Raw genomic sequence first — 19,146 nt, 5'->3', positions numbered from 1 at the left:
CGAAGGAGAAGGCATGCAACACCAGAGCATGCATGTGACACCACAGAGGTGTGGAAACAAAAGAGGCATTTGATGGAGGAGGACAGGTGACACAAAACGTGGCATATGACAGCAGAGATGCATATGACACAGTTGAGGTATATGACACTGGATGTGGTATGCGATAGAGAGTGCCATGTGACACAGGAAGAAGCATGCAATGGAAGATGGCATGTGCCACAGGAATAGGGGTGTGATGTGGAGGAAGGAATGTGACAGGAGGAGGCATGTGATGAAGGGTGATATATGACACAATTTGGGTATGTGACACTAGAAAATGCATGTGAGCACCGGGAGGTATGTGACACGAGAGGAGGGCGCTTGTGATAGACGGTGACATGTGGCACGTGAAGAGGCCTGTGACACTAGGGGAGGTATGTATTACCAGATGACACATGTCATAGAGATTGCCATGTGATACGGGAAGAGGCATGTAATAGCAGAGGGGGCATGTGGCACAGGAGACATGTAGCTCAAGGGAGATATGTAACACCAAAAGAGGCTTGTGATAGAGGGTGGCATGTGACACAGGAGGAGGCATATGACACCACAAAGGCGTGTGATAGAGCGCAGTATGTGACGCAGAGAGACAGGTTACACAGGAGAGCTATATAAGAATGGGACAAGAATGTAAATACTGAATAGATGTGAATCCATTGATGGCATGCAATATTTGGTGAGAGGTGGAAAGAAGAAACCATGACATACTGAGGAAAGAAGCTGGTAAAAGAAGACAGAGTGGATACACCATATTTAAGGAGACCGAAGTCACACGGAGAGGCATTAAACAGTGAGGAGATATGAGATGCAGGATTGGTATGTTGGACAAGGGGGAAAAGTGAAAATGGGGAAACCAAGTGGTGCAGGTGAGGCAAAACAATAGGACATCATGGCAGAGAGTAAATATTTGCTACATATTAATTTTAAAATCATGCAGAAATTGACACCGCGTGGTCACCAGGCTTCAAGGACTTTCTTGAAGAACTAACGTCATAAAATCCAGCTAGACTGCCGAAACTGCACACAAATGCCCTTCTTTTGGGCACATCGCTGAGGTCTTCACCATTTCCTTGGGATATCGGAAAGGTATCCTCACCAAGGCCATATAACATAATGCGTATAGATAGTTATTCAAAGACTACAATTAGGAACACATTAAGTATTGAGTGCCACAAAGACTACGCGTTTTATTAGAGTAGTTTGGGGAGTGAGGCTAGGGAGGATTTATTTTACCTTGGGATGCAGGAAGTAGCCCAAATCAGTAGTAAATTATACTGACCACATTCCTACAGCGTTCTGGAGTAAATCAGAGTAGGGACAGAGCAAGGGGTACCTCTTAAGAGTGGCAGAGGGCAATACAATATAATAATGCTCTATTGGCATGACTAAATACAAAAGAATAGCTAAAGCATGGTTATTTACTGTAGGGTGCCTTGAGACCCTCACGGGTGAGGAGCGCGCTTAATAAACGCCTGATTGATTGATTGATTGAGGGCTTGCATATATATATGTGTGATCAAAGCAGTAATGCCGAAACGAGTTACAGCAGAATAAACCTCAGCTCAAAGAAAATATAGAAGTGTGGTGTCATATCCGGTGTGGGTAATCTGATTTGTATGGGAAATTGGAACTGGTAATAAATATAGATAGATAGATAGATATATTCACTGGACAAAACTAAGGTTACAGAGACGTTATAGTTAGGCTCAGGTTTCACTTGTACAAAACCAGAGAAATTCATCCGTAGCTGAGCTAACTAGAACTCATGCCCCAACAATGCACTGCTTATGACCTCACATATTACATCACTCATGACATGGTCAGTGACACTACTCATGACATCTCAAATGACATCACTCATGACATCCTCCAGTGACTGTGAGTGTTTTTAAAAAGTGTATGTGGGTTAAATATATATACCACGGTGTGTTGGTGAATCAGTGGGTGTATGAGTGCCTGATTGGATGATTCAGTGGGTGTGTGAATAACTGTATAAGTGAGTAATTGTGTGTCTCAGTGAATATATGGGTGAGTGACTGGTTGTGTGACTGTCTGTATCTGTCTGTCAGTTGGTTTCAAAGTGGTTGTATCTGTGTGTGAGTGGGTACATGAGTTTCTGTATGGGTGAGTGATTGGTTGTCTGAATCCCTCTATGGGTGTCTGAGTTTCTGTGTGGATGGGTGAGGGGGTGCGTGACTGCCTATATGGATGAGTGAGTGGGTGAGTCAGTGGCTCTATGGGTTAGTGAGTGTATGTGTGAGGGGATCTATGGGTCAATGAGTGTGTATATGGCTATGTTGGTGAGTGGGTGCATGTGTCAATGGTATATGGGTGAGTATCTGGGTATGTGAAAGGCATCATAGGTGAGTAATGTGAGTGACTGTATGGGTGAGGGAATGTGAGAGTGGCTGTATGGGTGAGTGTGTGCTTGTCTCAGTGACTGTATAGGTGAGTGAGTACATCTTAGTAATTGTATGAGTAACTGAGAAAGTGTGTGTGTGTAACTGTATGGGTGAGTACGTGGCTGTGTGATAGACTATATGGGTGAGTGACTCAGTCTGTCAGTAGCTGTATGGGTGTATGAGGGGACATGTCAGTGGCTGTATTAGTGGGTGGGTGTATGAGTGGCTGTATGGTTGAGTGAGTGAATGTGTGTGTGTGTTGATCTATGAATCAGTGAGTGGCTGTGTAAGTACTGTAATGTGTGGGTGAATGGGTTTGAGGATGGTAGTGTAGTAGTTGAAGTGGGTGTATGAAAGGTTATATGGGGGTGTGAATGGGTGTGTCAGAGATTCTGTGGATGATGTCATCAGTAATGTCAGCAGTGATGTCACTGACCATGTAATCAGTGATGTAATGTGAGAAGCCATAAACAGTGCATTGCGGGGGCGCTGGTTATAGTTAGCTCAGGTAACTCTAACGGCTGAATTTCTCTGGTTTTGTATGAGTGAAACCTGAGCCTAACTATAACGTCCCTGTAACCTTTGGTTTTTTAAGTGAATTTCTAAGGCAGTCACTTTTGCAGAGTGGTGGAGAAAGGGGGCTGGGCCTCCGACCAGCTCTAAGGAATCCCGCTGTGTAGGACTTACAGGCGGTATCAGGGGGGCTTCTTGGCCCACAAGGTCCTTCAGGAGTAAAGTGGACTTTATGCCCCAACCAGTAATGCACCAGGAACCACGATTGCAGAGTGGTGCAGAAAGGGGGGGCGGCGTGCCCTCTGAAGACCTCTTAGCAATCCCACTGTGTGGGACTTATTGTAGATAACAGGAGGGGTAGTTGCCCCCCAAGGATATCCTTGGGGACCAACTCCCCTCCTCTTACCTCCAGTAAGTCGCACACAGCAGGATTGCTGAGAGCTGGTAGTAGACCACGCCCACTTTCTCTATCACTCTGCAAACGCACCTCCTGGTGTGCTACTAGCAGGAGGGTGTAGTCCCCTTGGCTATTGAGGGTCCTTGGGTGCAAACTACCCCTCATCTTACCTCCAGCAAGTCCTACACAGTGGGTTTGCTGAGAGGTTTTTGGTGGCCACGCCCCCTTTCTCCACCACACTGCAAATGCACTTCCTGGCAGACTACTAGTTGGGGGATGAAGTCCTCTTGGCTCTTGACGGTCCTTGGGGGCCAACTAGCCCTCCTAGTACCTCCAGTAAGACCCACACAGCTGAATTGCTGAGAGGTTGTCAGAGACCACGCCCCCTTTCTCCACTAGTCTGCAAATGTGCCTGCTGGCGCACTGCTGCTTGGGGGAAGAAGTCCACTTGAGTCCTGGGGCCCTCAGGAGGGGTTATGCCCACTTAATGTCTTTGTTCAACGTAGTATCCTTTTCTACAGTTTGGCGGTTGGGGTACTCTGGTAAAACGTGGTGGCTATTCTGTTCTGCTGCATTACGAGTGCCATAGGTTACAATGTGGTAAACAAATAAAGTGATGGGTGGAACTCTTAAATTCAACTCAGCCACTAGTAATTACTTGGGGGCTGGAGCTCATTCCATCGTTTTTTTTTATCACAATGCCACTTCAGATTAGACCCAGCCACATGCAAATTCACCATAAGAACAATCCTGCTCGAACTGCAAACCAGGTCCTCTCTGAACCAGAACACGAGTAGCACAAGACCGGTTTTGCCTTTGCTGGGGCTCTTCAGTCAGGTGTATCATGGTTTCAGTAACACAGTGAGCATGGGGCCCACGTCTGGGCATACCTGCTGCACTAAGTGTGTTACACTGAGGTAAACAAAAAAGTGATGGTTAAAATGCTGAATTAATCTCAGCCACTGGTGATTACTCTGGACCACATCCCAGTCCATTTTATTTTTGCTCACCATGCCACCTCAGATTAGACCCAGCTATGGCCAGTGGCTGTGATTAATTCACGCATTCCATCCATCATCTTGATGTTGTAGTTGATACTCTAAGTGTGACGGGTATACCCAGACATGTATTCAGTGCTCAATGTGCCATAGAACTCAAGGTACACCCTACTGACGGCCCCAACCAGGAGGAAAATAGTCAGCGGTTGCTTGTGGTCCCTTCTCGAGGGGGGCATCGCCTGGAAGTTCAGGACAGACTGTTCGCATGAGGAGAAGGGTCAGTACAGATTTGCATATGGCTGGCCTTTGCCTACAGTTACAAGGTGGGTGGAAAACAATGGAATGCAGCCCAACAGATTGCAGGTGGCTGAGATTAATTCAAGCATTCCATACATCACCTTGCTGTTGCCATAAGTTATAATACGCTTGTTATACAACAGGCAGGACATCCGCCATGTTTGTGACGAAGTATCCCATCAGACAAATATTAAATGAGGCCCTATTGGTCTCCAGAATTCTCTGCCATACAGGCGGCTTGGGTTGATGATGAAGTCAAAGTTTTATTGATGGGCTCATATGAAATAACTTGGACTTACAGTATAAAAAGCACAAAATTAAACTTTTCTAGAGAGATTTTGTGGGTTTTGTCAATGTTCCTGAGGCAGTGTAGACTATGAAAAAGTGAGTTTAGTGCATCGTATTTTGTTCCAGGGGCTCGTCCTTAAAACAGAAAGTGTGGTGCATTGCTTTCTACTGTTTCTTTACTTTATATAATTATTTTTGCTTTCTTAATGTTTAGGGATCACATAAGGGAGGACTATTTTAAGATGTCAGGCTTTGTAGTAAGCCTTCTTCTGTAGCTGCAAAACTCCAAAATCATTAGCCTTCACAATGTACCTCATCGTCGTACCACCTTTGGGGTACAATCTCACCAAACCAACAGGCCATTTGTGTAAACATTAAATAGAGTAGGGTTCAGACAGCCCCTTGGTGACACTTCCTTCTCCTAGGATGTTCCTCAGGTGGCTACTCCATTTTGATAAAGCGGTACAGTGCTTAGTAGAAGGCTCCGATTCTAATGGGAAGAAGGCTCTTCTGATTGGCCACCTGTCTTCAATAAAAGTGTTCTCCATCTTAATGTTAAATAACTTTGTTCTTTCACAGTGAGCCTATCCAGAAGCTCAAGCCACAGCCTCCATCTTGCTTCTGGCTTTACCAGGAAGACTGAGTGACAGTGAGATTAAGGACCTGATTTAGACTTTGGCGCATTGAAGACACCGTAACAAACAATATTACAAGCACATTATATCCTATGGCACTTGTAATGCAGTGGGCAACATATCCATCACGTTTGTGACAGAGTATCCGATCTGCCAAAGTTTAAATTAGGCCATAATTCCTTGAAAACAAAATGGAGAACTCAGTATGAACAAGGTGCTGAAGGAGGCACTGTATTATTAAGAAATCATGGCATGCTTCTGCAACAAAGCAAGTAGGATGGCAGATGTGCCCAGTACGAGAAGTCAAAATATATTTAGATAAGATTTAACCTTAGAGCACTAGAAACCAAGACTGGTCAAAACAAGAGTCCATGTTGGTACATTAGAGCTTTGCAGGGTGTGAGCATGCAGGTGCCTGCTCTGGTGTTATTTTAATGAGTGACCGTCTTGAGAATAGCCCTTGCAGGCTGTGCGAAGTAACGGAAAGGCACGGTGTGCAACACATGATGCACAGCAACAGGCTCGGGCTCGTGCTCGAGCAAGAAGTGTTTTCAAATGGACATTTGCCAATGTGTTGTCTATCTAAGCCTCACCGCATGCATATGGGAAGACTCAACGTAGACTTGCATCCTATAGCCTTTACCAGAGGTTTTATTTGAGTTCTTTGGGTTGGGAGTTATGTGGTTTCACCTCTTTCCAAAGGATCCAGTGTCTGGACTCTAAAATTCCAACTGTTATTGCCGAACAGGGTTAATTTCTTAATAGCAGACACATGCCTGACAGAGTTTGGCATTTCAACGTACATAACCATTGACCTAAATATACCCTCCATCGCCCGTCCTAGGCAATAGCAGGTCATTGTATATTCCCAAAATAAAGTCATCACTGGCTTATACCACAGGGCTGTGGACCATGGGCGGAGGCTCGGCCCCAACAGGTCGGCGATCACAGGTCGGCCATTGTCCATTCTTGGCAGGGTTAGTGGAATGGGACATTTGAAGGAGACAGGACTTCAACTGACAATGCAGGTTTCATTTATGTATAAGAGAGGCGTGCTCATGAATTGGAAGACAAGAAGGTTGACAGGTGGGACTGGTGATGCGTTGCCCTCTTGGATGTACACCCAAAAACATAAAGCACATGAGACAATGTGAAATAGCTTTATTCACTTTGATGTTGTGAAGTGACTTTGTTTGATGGGCAGTTTCCTGTTGTTATCCTCTGATTTATTAATGAAATTCATGCAACAAGATGAGAAAGGGATGCTACTGCCCTATCACCTTCTCAATTCACTTTCATTGAGATGGTGACTGAAGACAGTGTAATAACTTTTTTACTGTGCAGATTCCAGGAAATTGACTCAGCGTGAGGAAATAAGCCAATAAGTGTTAGTAAATCTAAGCCTAATCCGTGAAATTGAGATTCTCCTTACCTATTCGGTCCAGCCGGTCCATGGCCACAGTTTCAAAAGCGCGCCTCATCATGGGGTACTCCTCCAGCACTTCATTGAAGTTGTCCACCGAGAGGGAGTACAGGCGGCAGTAGGTGTCAGCCCGCACGCTAGCCGTCCGCCTTCCCCTGGTCAAGAGGCAGATCTCTGTGTGGAAATAGACCAAACAAATAGTGTTGCTGTTCATGTTTATTTTTTTCTACTCAAAACATTTTGTCCACAAGACATCCTGCTCTGAATTTGGTACACCAAACATGTTTTGTCATTAAGAGGAAATTTAAAAATTACGCTGCACATATTTATTCCTGATTGGGGAGAAATAGTTTGTTCTAACCCCATAAAAAGTTAGCAAACTTTGGCAGGTAAGGCCCATATTTTTCACACTTCTTTATTCAACGTAATACTGACTGTGAATGGTACATGATTTCTGTTCAATGAAAGAACCTTCAAAAACAATTGTGTGACACTCCGGGTAAGGCTTTGCCCAGATTATGCCCTGGACAAAACCACATTTGATGCTCTTTTTTGGTCTTTCTCACTGCTCCCCTCTAGATTGCTGCTGCTGGTGATCCCAGTGGGGTGGCTCTCTTGGGGTTATAGGTCAGATCTGGTTGATTATTTAGAGAAGTACCTGCCTCTGAACACACATTTTCCCTCCTCCCCTTCATCTGAGTGACCCATGCCATATCAAGCTCCTGTTGATCAGGGCCAAATGGCAGGTGAGAAGCCAGGTTAGAGGTTGGCCAGAGGGAGCAGGGGGTGAAGTGAGAGATGGCAAGGGGTGAGATGTGAGGGACAAGAAAGTGGGATGAGGAGGAAGAGAAACAGGGGGAAACTGGAACTAGTTTATGGAAAACTCAAGTAAATCAATTGGCATAGGTGGGTAAATGGATTAAATGAGTTCATTAGGTTAGTTCCTTATGTGCCAGACTGAATAGGTACTCTGGACCTGGGCCCAGAGCCCATGCCCAACTCCAGCCCTGATGACACTATCAGTACCGGTCTGTGGTACTTATGGTTTCATTCAGATTATTTCATAAACTGGGGATACTACTATGCTAGCCCAAGTGAGTCAACCATAACAACAGCAATCACAATTACAAGATCTACATGAAGTATATTATAGTACACTTAAAAGACCTGCCAACTGGATGGATTCCAGAGGGAACAGTTGTCTTAGACATCTTTAATTCCATTTTGTTATTGGTGCCTGAAGGATTTGCGTCTTCTCCCATCATTTAATGTAGTAAAATGAGGGATTATAATTACCCTATAAAATCATGAATAACATGCTTAATTCACTTTTGGCATCCACCAACAATTACTATTGTGTTATTTTGGACTTTAAGCTAGTTGGATAAGATGAAGACCCCATTTTCAATTAGAATTGAGAGTCGAAACAAGTTTGAGCAATGGTTTTGTCTCAAAATGGAATCTATAAAATACGCACAATGAGTTACCACACCTTTGCCATGTCTAATACGAAATAGTAGTATGTTATTTTAGTTTTACTAGTTGTATTACACTTTTTGTTACTATTGTCACAACACATGTACCCTGCACTGACTTTCACATGAAGCAACTTTCTGAATTTTATTTTGATTGTTGAAGTATTCTGTAAAATACTTCATGTCCAACCTAAACAATGAGTGTTGTTGTTAGGATTAATCCATGTTGCTAGCATTGTTGTATCCTTAATTGGTGAAATAATCTGGATGAAACCATAAGAACAGTTGTTTGTGCAACTAGATATCTAACCCTTATTCCTTGGTCAAGCCATAATATCACTGTCTGGTTTAAAAGTTTGAGTTGCAACTTCATTTACCTCATGAATCTGAATACAGCAAAGTTTGATAGGTGCACAGAAATATCTATCACAGGACATTTTTGGTAAAAGATATAGGCGACTCAGTAACGCCTCGGTTTCTATTGCCATTTCTCCTTTATCACAAGTATGGAAGCCTCTGCTTTTTCTGCTAACCTCATCCTATCAATTTGCCAAAACAATCTCAAACATACCTGCTTTTAAACCATTTATCCAACTTCCCAAGACCTTCTGTTGTCATAGTTCATATTTACTATGCTTTGTCATATTTGCACATGTTGATATTTGTGCATAGTGCTATGGGGTTTTAAAGTCCAGGCTTGCCCTTTTTTCAGGACTGAATGCACACGCTTACGTTATCTAGTCAAATGCCTTTTAACATCTTACAATGTTGCCCTATACATTCTTGGAGTTCTCAAATGTGACCCACCTCCAAAGTAGGATCCATCAGACAGCTTGGTCTCCTTGTTGCCTTTGGTGAGGATACTGACCACACCATGTTGGATGAAGTACATCTTCTTCCCGACGGTCCCCTCGCGGATGATGTAGTCAGCCGGCTGGAAGACCTCAAAATGTAGCTTGGTTAACATGGCTGTCACAAAGTTTGGATCGGCATTGGCGAACAGTGGCATGTTGGCCACCAGGTTCCGGCAGTTGAAGTTGACAATTTCCTAATGGGAATAGAAAAGAGCCTGTCAGTGGTCACGGTCATTCCTCTTTGACAGTGCGGCCTTCTAGAGCCCGACTAGCCTATAAGAAACTTGAAAGAATTTCTAACAGATGTATGCCTCTGGGAACCTCTGGCCATATAGTTACTTAACAGAAGTGTCTACGGTCACCTGAAAGGGAGCTTAGAAACTGGCAATTTATGTGGCATACTATGACTCTGCTAAAGGACTATCTTTCACTCTGCTGCCAGACAAAGACTGGCGGTCTACTTAGCACACCTTAGAAGCTGATTGTTCGTGGGCAAATTCTCCTTTTTTTCTTTTTTATGAAAGGCAATAATCTAAGCTACCCTACTGTGCTACATATAGCACATGGGATAGTCTGTGCATCATGTTATCCATTCTGGGCGTAGGATTTGCTGAGATCTCTGACTCCTGGGCATGGTTAGTGACTGAAACATCCCACTTTGTCTCCTCTGCTGCTAGAGGTTGCAACAATGTGATTTGTCTCCTTGCTGTGACTCGATTGACTGCACAGTCTCTTTACCCTTCAGGCACTGCGACATAACATTTGTAAAGCGTATGTTCACCTGTTAGTTCATCTTGACAGTTACTCAACAAAGTGGTACTCATTTTATCAACCTCAGAGAAATGAAAGGCTGAGTAGACTGCCTGGAATTTGAACGTGTGAGTACATAGCGGGTGCATTATTCCTCAGAGACACAAAACCCTGCACAGGCCAATCACACACATTTTGCCTCCTGAGTCTGCCAGTGGGTTACATCTCTGGTCCTGTCCTGCATTCTCAGGAACGCACCTCTTGGTCACCTACCTCCTTTAATGGTTCACTCAGCTCCCCAAGAATATTTTCTTCATCAAACATCTTGCCCTGGTACCGGTGTTCATAGTATTCATGGATTCGCTGGCGGGTGTCGGCAGGCAGCTTGTGGAATGACATATACTGCTCCACTTGTTTGTACTGAAAGAGAAAGGGGTCCATAGTGTACATGTAATGGCACAATTCTATAAGTAGATCTTTATAACTGGGATAGTTCATTTCCAGGTGACCCTAACTTTTACAGGCCAGGGCCTGTGGGAGACAGAATATTGTGTTACGGAACACAGAAATGCATCCTAGAGGGGAAGAAGGGAACAATAAGATTTGTAAGAGGCACATTCACCCTTGGTTCTCCTGACATTCAAATAACTGATGTGTATTGCTACGCATCACAACGGTGGTCACTTTATTGACCTCAGAAGCATGAAAGTCTGAGTGGACTAACTAGGATTTAAACCTGTGACCATGAGGTTAAACACAAGGTCATAGAATGGATGCATTAGTCCTGAACCACCACTTGAATGCATACCTCCTGGTTCTATATTAGACAATTTAAACAATAGAATATATGCTCTGTATCCACCCATACTCTACTGATACAAATCCACTCTACCTGATCAGATCTCCACCACAAGACGACATCTCTACCTCTAATCCACATTTCATCTTCCGGACCATGTATATACAAATCTAGACCTCATCTACAACACTAGGCTACCTCTGCCTCCAACTCCATGACTTATCTCCACATTTAATGCATCTCTTCTACTAAAAAAAATCTCTCCTAGATCCAATTTACACCACTAGACCACATCTCTACCTGCATGTCTCCTCTCTAGACCAGGTATATATACATCTATTCTAGACCATATCTAGCTCACTAGACTATCTACCTCTCCAACTTTAGGACACATTTCCATCCCTAAAATCAATCTCTACTACTGAAGTCTCTTCTAGATCTAATCTCCACAACTAGTCCATGGGCCTGATTATGACTTTGGCGGTGTGGAAGCGGGGCCACCACCACGCTCCCACACTGCCAAAGCCGTGTAAGCACTGCCCGCCATATTGCGAGTTTTTTCTTGTCTTGCGGCCATTTCTTTGGCGGTCCCACGACGGTGCCTCTGAAAATGGGCACGGCAACGGAAGCGTCAAAGGCATTTCCTGCATGGCATGGACTCTGCAGTCCATGCCATGCAGGAACTGGGGTGCATGAACATAGGGGGGCACAACTTGCCCCCCCCCTGCATGCACCTCATGGCCCTAAGGCAACAGGGGGCCCTGTAGGACCCCCTTTGTCTCCTCTCTGCCAGAGTTTTCATGGCTGGCTCACTGCCATGAAAACCGTGGCAGAAAGGAAACTCGTAATATCCTTGGCAGTACACAGCGGCAAGGCTATGATATAGTTATATATAACTATATTGTGGACCCAAGACAATCCCCAATACCGCCAGGGATCTCTGAAATCTGGCGGTCCCATGGCGGTTCGACCGTCCAACTTGCGATAGGGCGGTGGGACCGCCGATGCAGTGGTGGCCGCACCGCCACTGTGGCTACGGCGGTCCATCGGATAATTAGGCCCTGAGTCTAGACTACATCTCCACAGCTGCCCCATAACTCCTTGAACAGTGTCTCACCCACTGACCATTTCTCTTCCGCCTCATTGCTGCATGTCATCCTGATCACTTCTGTACTTTACAGCTCATCCACATCTCCTAAAATTTACCACAACTCAGTCACTGATTCATATCTCCAGTAGATTACATTTCCTCCATGAGGCCACGCACTGCTGTAACTAGAGGACATTGGTGCCCCTAGATTATATGCCCTCTGTTAGGCCCCATGGCCACCACCAGAGGATATCTTCTAGACTAAATCACATGTCCTCTCAGAGATCATATAGAAAACTTGGAGAGCAGAGAAGACTTGCAACATCCAGACCACCATACATGTGATTTGTGACCTTTATCTGGTAGGTACCACAAATCCAAAGACTGACAAACTCGGTTTACTAAATCAATGGTATGTACAATCAAATGGTAGAAATACCAAGTGCGGAATGCATGATAGTGATGGAAAGACTGAGTTAGGAGGCTTGGGAGCTACCAGACCATAATATCAGGCACATCCATTTGTTCTAAAACATTTCTGCTCACCTTCTCCTGATACTGGCGACGTGAGGAGTCCAGTGACTGTATGAGCGCCGTAGCGTGGCCAATGAACATGGCATAGCAGGTGGCACCAACAATCATGCTGAGCATAGTGAGCCAAACGTCGGTCATTCCCTCCGGGGCCTGCTGTCCATATCCTATACACAGCATGTGGCTCATAGCCTTGAAGAGGGCATGTGAGTACTGCTTTCCCCAGGATTCATTCTGCAGCAGACAAAGAGATCAGAGGAGACGAAGGGAGAAGAAGGAAAAAAATACATGTGCCCAATGAAGGTTGAGAGAGCCGGGCCAAAGCTCTCCTCACACTATGGACCCGATTCTCGAACGTACTTATGCATAGTAAAGTTACGAGTGCGGAGTCTCCACAGTCGTGGCAGAATCTCCGAACTCGGGGCGCACTCTTTGCAGTGCGGAGATTCCCCCCGAGTGTGGAGATTCCGCTGCGAGTGCAGAGACTCCACCACAAGTGCAGAAACTCCACACACTTAACTTTTCTACACGTAAGTACCTTTGTGAATCAGGTCCTATGTGTCCTAAAAAGAATAGAGTGTTCAAAATAGTCTTATTTATTGAAGACCACAAGCGCAGTAGTACTGATGAAGTTTGCAACACTCAACATTGGAGATCTCATGGTATCTGAGAAGCCACAAAGACTGTATGTTTATTTGACACATCCAGGGCCTGAGGTCCAAAGGGAATGTAAACCGCACTGTCTGTCCTATTTCCAAACCCTACCCAACACCAGCCCTAGCCCAAATACTTTGTGGTATTTGCCCAAGGACAGCTTTTGAAGGACCAATAAAGGAATCAACCTTTGGATCTTAGTTTCCATGGCCATCTGTACAGTACTACAATGCTCATCACAGAACTCAACTGGAACATCATGCGCCTGATACACCGAAGATGTGCGAGAGACACGAATTTGTGGGCAAAATATCGACAACCAAGATATTGTGATGCTAAGCATATAGATATAAGTGTACGTTTACTATTCCTTACTGCACATCCACTTACCATGAGAGATATATATATATATATATATATATATATATATATATATATATATATATATATACACACACACACATGCACACTCCACGCCACCCTTTCTTTTACACTTTAAAAGAGACTAAGGTAAATAAACAAATGGTATAATCTGAATAAATTGTGCTTAAAAATGTTGGAAGTTGGAACTCAGTACCCTACTAACTAATTACTCTCAAGTCTTTGTGGCAACCACTACTCAGCAGGGCTGGTTCAGAGGGAGTCAAATGTCAGGTTTAAAAAGGCCAGGAGGGTCATGGCACAGATAGCACTTAAAGGGATAGGTAGGATGTGCAATCTTAGCCATCTTTAATTATTCCGGGCCGTATTCAAGTCCATCACTTCTTAGCTTGAATGTGCCATTACAGACAGACAACAAGCATAAACAAATCAACTTTGACTTAGCCCCAAAAGTGAATGTCCATTACAAACTGCAAAGCCACGCCCCCTCTGAAATGAATTTGTTACAGGCCAGGCTATGCTATCTTTAAAAGGCTATTATGTCAGGACAGAGCATGTGACTTGTAAGGCCAGGGATTTTGAAAGGATGACACAGCTGGCCCAGGTCCACCAACATTGCATGCCTGCCATCTCTGGCTGGGAGACCTCTAGGGGTGATGTAAGGTCAGTCAGACTGTCCTGGTCTGCTTCTGAAAGACTGGCAGAGCAAGGGTAGAGTTTTCCAAACTCCATGCTCCACAAGCTACCAATGTTGCCACAGTTCCATATAACATCTTGGCCACTTCATATTTCGTTGTCTAGAAAGCAGAAAATAAAATGTAATTCTCAGTGCATTGCGGATATTGTACCAGGTACAGCATTTCCCCCCCAGGCACTGCCACGTGGCCCGGCCCTGCGTTTATATTTTCCACTTTGAGCAATGTTAGAAGAAACTCTGCAGTGAAGTCGGAAACAACTCGATGCTGTAAACCCAAGGGACATTTCCAGGAAAATGTCCCTGAATAAATGCTGTCGAAGAGAATGCGGAACACACGCCCGTGCAGGCGGCAGAGAAGAAAGCAACGGCAGGAGGAGCGCTCAAGACGACGAGGGAGCGAGAGGCAGGCAGGTATAGATGTGTGTAGCAGATAAGCAGCCAGAGGGAAGGTACTCGCCTAAGGCAAAAAATCAGAAATGTTTCTTCTTTCATTTTTGGAAACTGACACACAGCTGGACTGTCATACAAGAAAATGTGGAGATTCTCCACGCGTCTTAGATGTCTAATATCCTGAATTGGTTTGAGCAGGGCCAGTGACATATAATGTCTGTACGCTAATTACACTGGCCTTTCATAGACAGTCAGTCACTGGCCGGGTTCACCCGCTTCTGAAAGTCATGTGGTGCTGGGCATCATCAGATGGTAGGTTCACCCGCCTCTGAAAGTCCTGTGGTGCTGGGCATCATCAGATGGCAGGCTCACGCGCCTCTGACAGTCCTGTGGAGCTGGGCATCATCAGATGGCAGGCTCGCCCACCTCTGAAAGTCTGTGGTGCTGGGCACCATCAGATGGCAGGCTCTCGCGCCTCTGAAAGTCCTGTGGAGCTGGGCATCATCAGATGGCAGGCTCGCCCACCTCTGAAAGTCTGTGGTGCTGGGCACCATCAGATGGCAGGCTCTCGCGCCTCTGAAAGTCCTGTGGAGCTGGGGAACATCAGATGGCAGGCTCAGCCGCCTCTGAAAGTCTGTGGTGCTGGGCATCATCAGATGGCAGGCTCGCCCACCTCTGAAAGTCTGTGGTGCTGGGCACCATCAGATGGCAGGCTCAACCGCCTCTGAAAGTCCTGTGGAGCTGGGCAACATCAGATGGCAGGCTCATGCACCTCTGACAGTCCTGTGGAGCTGGGCAACATCAGATGGCAGGCTCACGCACCTCTGAAAGTTCTGTGGAGCTGGGCAACATCAGATGGCAGGCTCACGCGCCTCTGACAGTCCTGTGGAGCTGGGCATCATCAGATGGTAGGCTCACGCGCCTCTGAAAGTCTGTGGTGCTGGGCAACATCAGATGGGACGCTCACCCGCCTCTGTAAGTCCTGTGGAGCTGGGCAACATCAGATGGCAGGCTCCGCGCCTCTGAAAGTCCTGTGAAGCTGGGCAACATCAGATGGCAGGCTCACGCGCCTCTGCCAGTCTGTGGTGCTGGGCAACATCAGATGGGAGGCTCACCTGCCTCTGAAAGTCTGTGGTGCCAGGCACCATCAGATGGTAGACTCACGCGCCTCTGCCAGTCTGTGGTGCTGGGCAACATCAGATGGCAGGTTCACCTGCCTCTGAAAGTCTGTGGTGCTGGGCACCATCAGATGGCAGGTTCACCTGCCTCTGAAAGTCTGTGGTGCTGGGCAACATCAGATGGCAGGTTCACCTGCCTCTGAAAGTCTGTGGTGCTGGGCACCATCAGATGGCAGGTTCACCTGCCTCCGAAAGTCTGTGGTGCTGGGCACCATCAGATGGCAGGTTCACCTGCCTCCGAAAGTCTGTGGTGCTGGGCACCATCAGATGGCAGGTTCGCCTGCCTCTAAAAGGCTTTAGCAGGGTCAGTCTTGTCAAATGATGCTGAAGGAAATGCAACCCAATGCTCTTCAATAATTGCCAGCTTGCTGAGGTCACTGAAGTAATCAAATTTCAATATAGCTGCCACTTTGAGAAGTATAAAGGATATGGTAAGAACAACCTCTTTAGCAATAACGTGCCACATGAAGGAATCTCTGTCAAGGTTAACTAACAGGGTTGACGTTTTTTGTTTTGCACTGACTCGACCTGAAGGTATTGGAGCGCTTTAACCCCTTGAGTGCCCATGACGAGATGGTCTCGTCATGGGCCGCGGTTGCGCTGTGCCCATGACGAGACTATCTCGTCATGAGCCCCGCCCGCTAATGAAACGCCCGGCACAGGGCGGGGCACTCAAGGGGTTAAATGAGCGCCAGTTAGAAAACATAAGATCACTTTTTTTGGGGGGGGGAACAGGGGGTTTAAGAGATTTTCCCAGAATCACAGGATGTTAAGGCAACACCAAGGCTGGAACGTGGTTCCTCATTTCCAAAGTCGGCAACTCTGGCCATGTCGCCACATCTTCGCCCCACCCTCTCTTTTCTGAGACTGTTCATTTCAAAGACAGGCTCTTTATGCTGGAAAAATTGCAGGAGCTTTTCCGAGGCATTGAAGACCAAAAGAACAAATAGGCAAAAGTACATATCAGTGAAACGTCTTTCCTGGCACTCTGTAGCACAGAAAAGACGCTAAAAGGAGCCAGACAAGCATGAGGGGCTGATTTTATGGTCTCCCCTATAGTTGTTGCCCGTAACCTGAAACAAGCTGGTGAAGTACATATCTGTATCAACATACGGAAAAGAAGCACTGCTACTTCAGTTTGAAATGGCAATCTCTGAACTACATGTGCAGAGCACTCAAGTTTCTCAGGACCTTTTCTGAGTAGCTCATCCAATCCAAGTTGTTTCTTTGGATTCAGTGACTTGTAGCGTTGACTTTACAATGGGTTTGATAAAATCTAAGTCCTAGAAAGTACAGAAAATACCTTAGAATGGACTTAAAGGAGCTGATATTATACAGGAAAAGAGACTCCTTAGAGAACTTGAATGTACTTTGCTGGTAGACGCAGGAACTGAGACAGACATTACAGTAAGACTGATGCCCTGCGAAGCCATGAAAAGGATGTCACAGGAGACTAGTGGATTTGAGAAAGACATTGGTTGATGCTGGACTTGACATTTGTGTTCTAAGAGGGTCTGAGCAAAGGTCTTATTTTCACATAATCGTCTTGTTAAAGACATCATAGAGAGATGCAGGACCTGGACAAGACATTACTATTTCATGAGAGGTCAAAGACGGGTAAATTAGCAGACATGATGAGCCTTGCAGCCCTGTCTACAGGAAAAAGTCAAACACACAAAAGGTGATGGGAGGAATGCTTGCAATTTGTCTAACCACTAGCAATAGCTAAGGAAAGCATTCCTAAAGGATCTGCAGTCGAAAGCCATAAGCTGTTTCACATTTCACTCCTACCATCCTTAATGAGTCTGAACATCCGATATATATATATAATTTTAACTTCTTTACCGCTTTTCCATGATATGTAAGAATTTTAGAAAATTAATCAATCATCCAATGGAAAGTAGGCCTTTAAGATCAAAAAATCATTTTCAGTTCTACTTTCAAGAGCACACTTGGTATTTAAATACTCCTACCTTAACAAAGTACTCTCCCCATATAGCTTTACACATGAGTGCTCTGTGCTTGTAAAGAAAACAAGACATATGGGATCTAGCTCAGCATTTTACAACACTTGGAAACTGATTAGTAGTTTACAAACCTGTGGTGTAGTTCATAGACACACAGAGTTTGATGATCCGGCCTTGCGGTTCTTCGGGTACAAACTGGGGAAGCAAAGTTTTTCAGAGATGTAGGGGAAAGAAGAGCTCAGCCGGTGCGTGCTAAGAAGGCGTTGAGCTAAAGGAGAAGGGTGAGCGTGCAAGGGAAGGAATCCATGCGTTTGCAAGGTGGGGATTGCAGAGGTGTGCCAAGGTGGACAAGAGCCAGAACCCAAAGGATCCATTAGAGATATGTCTCAAATACAACGTGCAGACTGCGAAGGAGAACTCTTTGCCAAAACGATATACCCACCTGATCAAAGGTGGACTGCTAGCCTTGGTCACAATCATGAGAATTCCTGACAGGTTGATGTCTCTGAAAAGCTGTCAGTGTTGGGGAAGTGTTAGTTTGACTTACGCTCAGCATGTGAATGACGATGCTATAATGGTAGAGGCTCACAATATTATGGTCATATATATCGATCTGCATCAAAATCAAATCCACATTATCGCCAACCATTACAATGTCAAGTTAAGTTGATGTGGTGTTAAGAATGGTAAATCTATGCTTCCTAGATATACTTACCTGGATGATATAGTGGTAGCCGATATTGCGGAGTCAATATTTGTTGTTGATATTCTAGACCACAATATTGTGACATACAACCAGCTTCAGCACTATTGCCTTTTTAGAGTCATCGGTCTGTCAGTAAATCTCACATTCCCTCTACAGGCCAGTCCACATTTGCATGAGATCTGTGTTATAAAAGGTTCTCATTCCAATGCAGAGGTTCCAGACATGCAGTTCAGAAAAGAGGGTGTTAAGATAGGTTCAAACGTTGAGGGTCTTCAAAAACAGTTCTACCGCGCATGCTCCAGAAGCTTTGTGCATTTAGCAAGCTTCTTAAATTGACTGATCATGCACGCAATCCAAATCAGGCACCTTTAAAACCCAACTGAGAAGGCTTCTGAATCTATGTAAATTGGGAGTACATGTGAATACGCATACATTTGATGGTTCCTGGATCCATATTTGTGAACTGGAAATATTGCAGAACATATGTAAATTGGACACATTCTTAAATATTGAGATGCTCCTGATTCCCTATGACCGGGGCATACTACTCGTATATGGACTTAGCATGCTACTCCTAAATGTAAGCAATTAAACAGAATCCAGGATTTATGCAAACCGGGAGCGTTCACGTGATCATATGAATTCACGATGTTCCTGAATCCGTACATGTAACTGAGCATGC

General features: G+C 45.1%; 1 protein-coding gene across 1 annotated transcript in view; it reads right to left on the bottom strand.

Annotated features, from left to right (window-relative positions):
* The window catches only part of HCN3 (hyperpolarization activated cyclic nucleotide gated potassium channel 3), a 162,946-nt gene that overhangs the window by 2,609 nt on the left and 141,191 nt on the right, over positions 1-19,146 (bottom strand). Inside the window, exons 4-7 of the mRNA XM_085639585.1 lie at positions 12,507-12,725; positions 10,345-10,491; positions 9,275-9,515; positions 7,002-7,166 (exon numbers count right to left, since the gene is read on the bottom strand). Coding sequence (XP_085495711.1) covers positions 7,002-7,166; positions 9,275-9,515; positions 10,345-10,491; positions 12,507-12,725 — 772 coding nt within the window. The remainder of the gene's footprint in view (positions 1-7,001; positions 7,167-9,274; positions 9,516-10,344; positions 10,492-12,506; positions 12,726-19,146) is intronic.

The sequence above is a fragment of the Triturus cristatus genome, chromosome 12 (genome assembly GCF_964204655.1).
Source record: "Triturus cristatus chromosome 12, aTriCri1.1, whole genome shotgun sequence".
In the NCBI taxonomy this organism is placed as follows: domain Eukaryota; kingdom Metazoa; phylum Chordata; class Amphibia; order Caudata; family Salamandridae; genus Triturus; species Triturus cristatus.
Note: the sequence above shows the minus strand (reverse complement) of the source record. Positions and strands in the feature narration are given on the sequence as shown.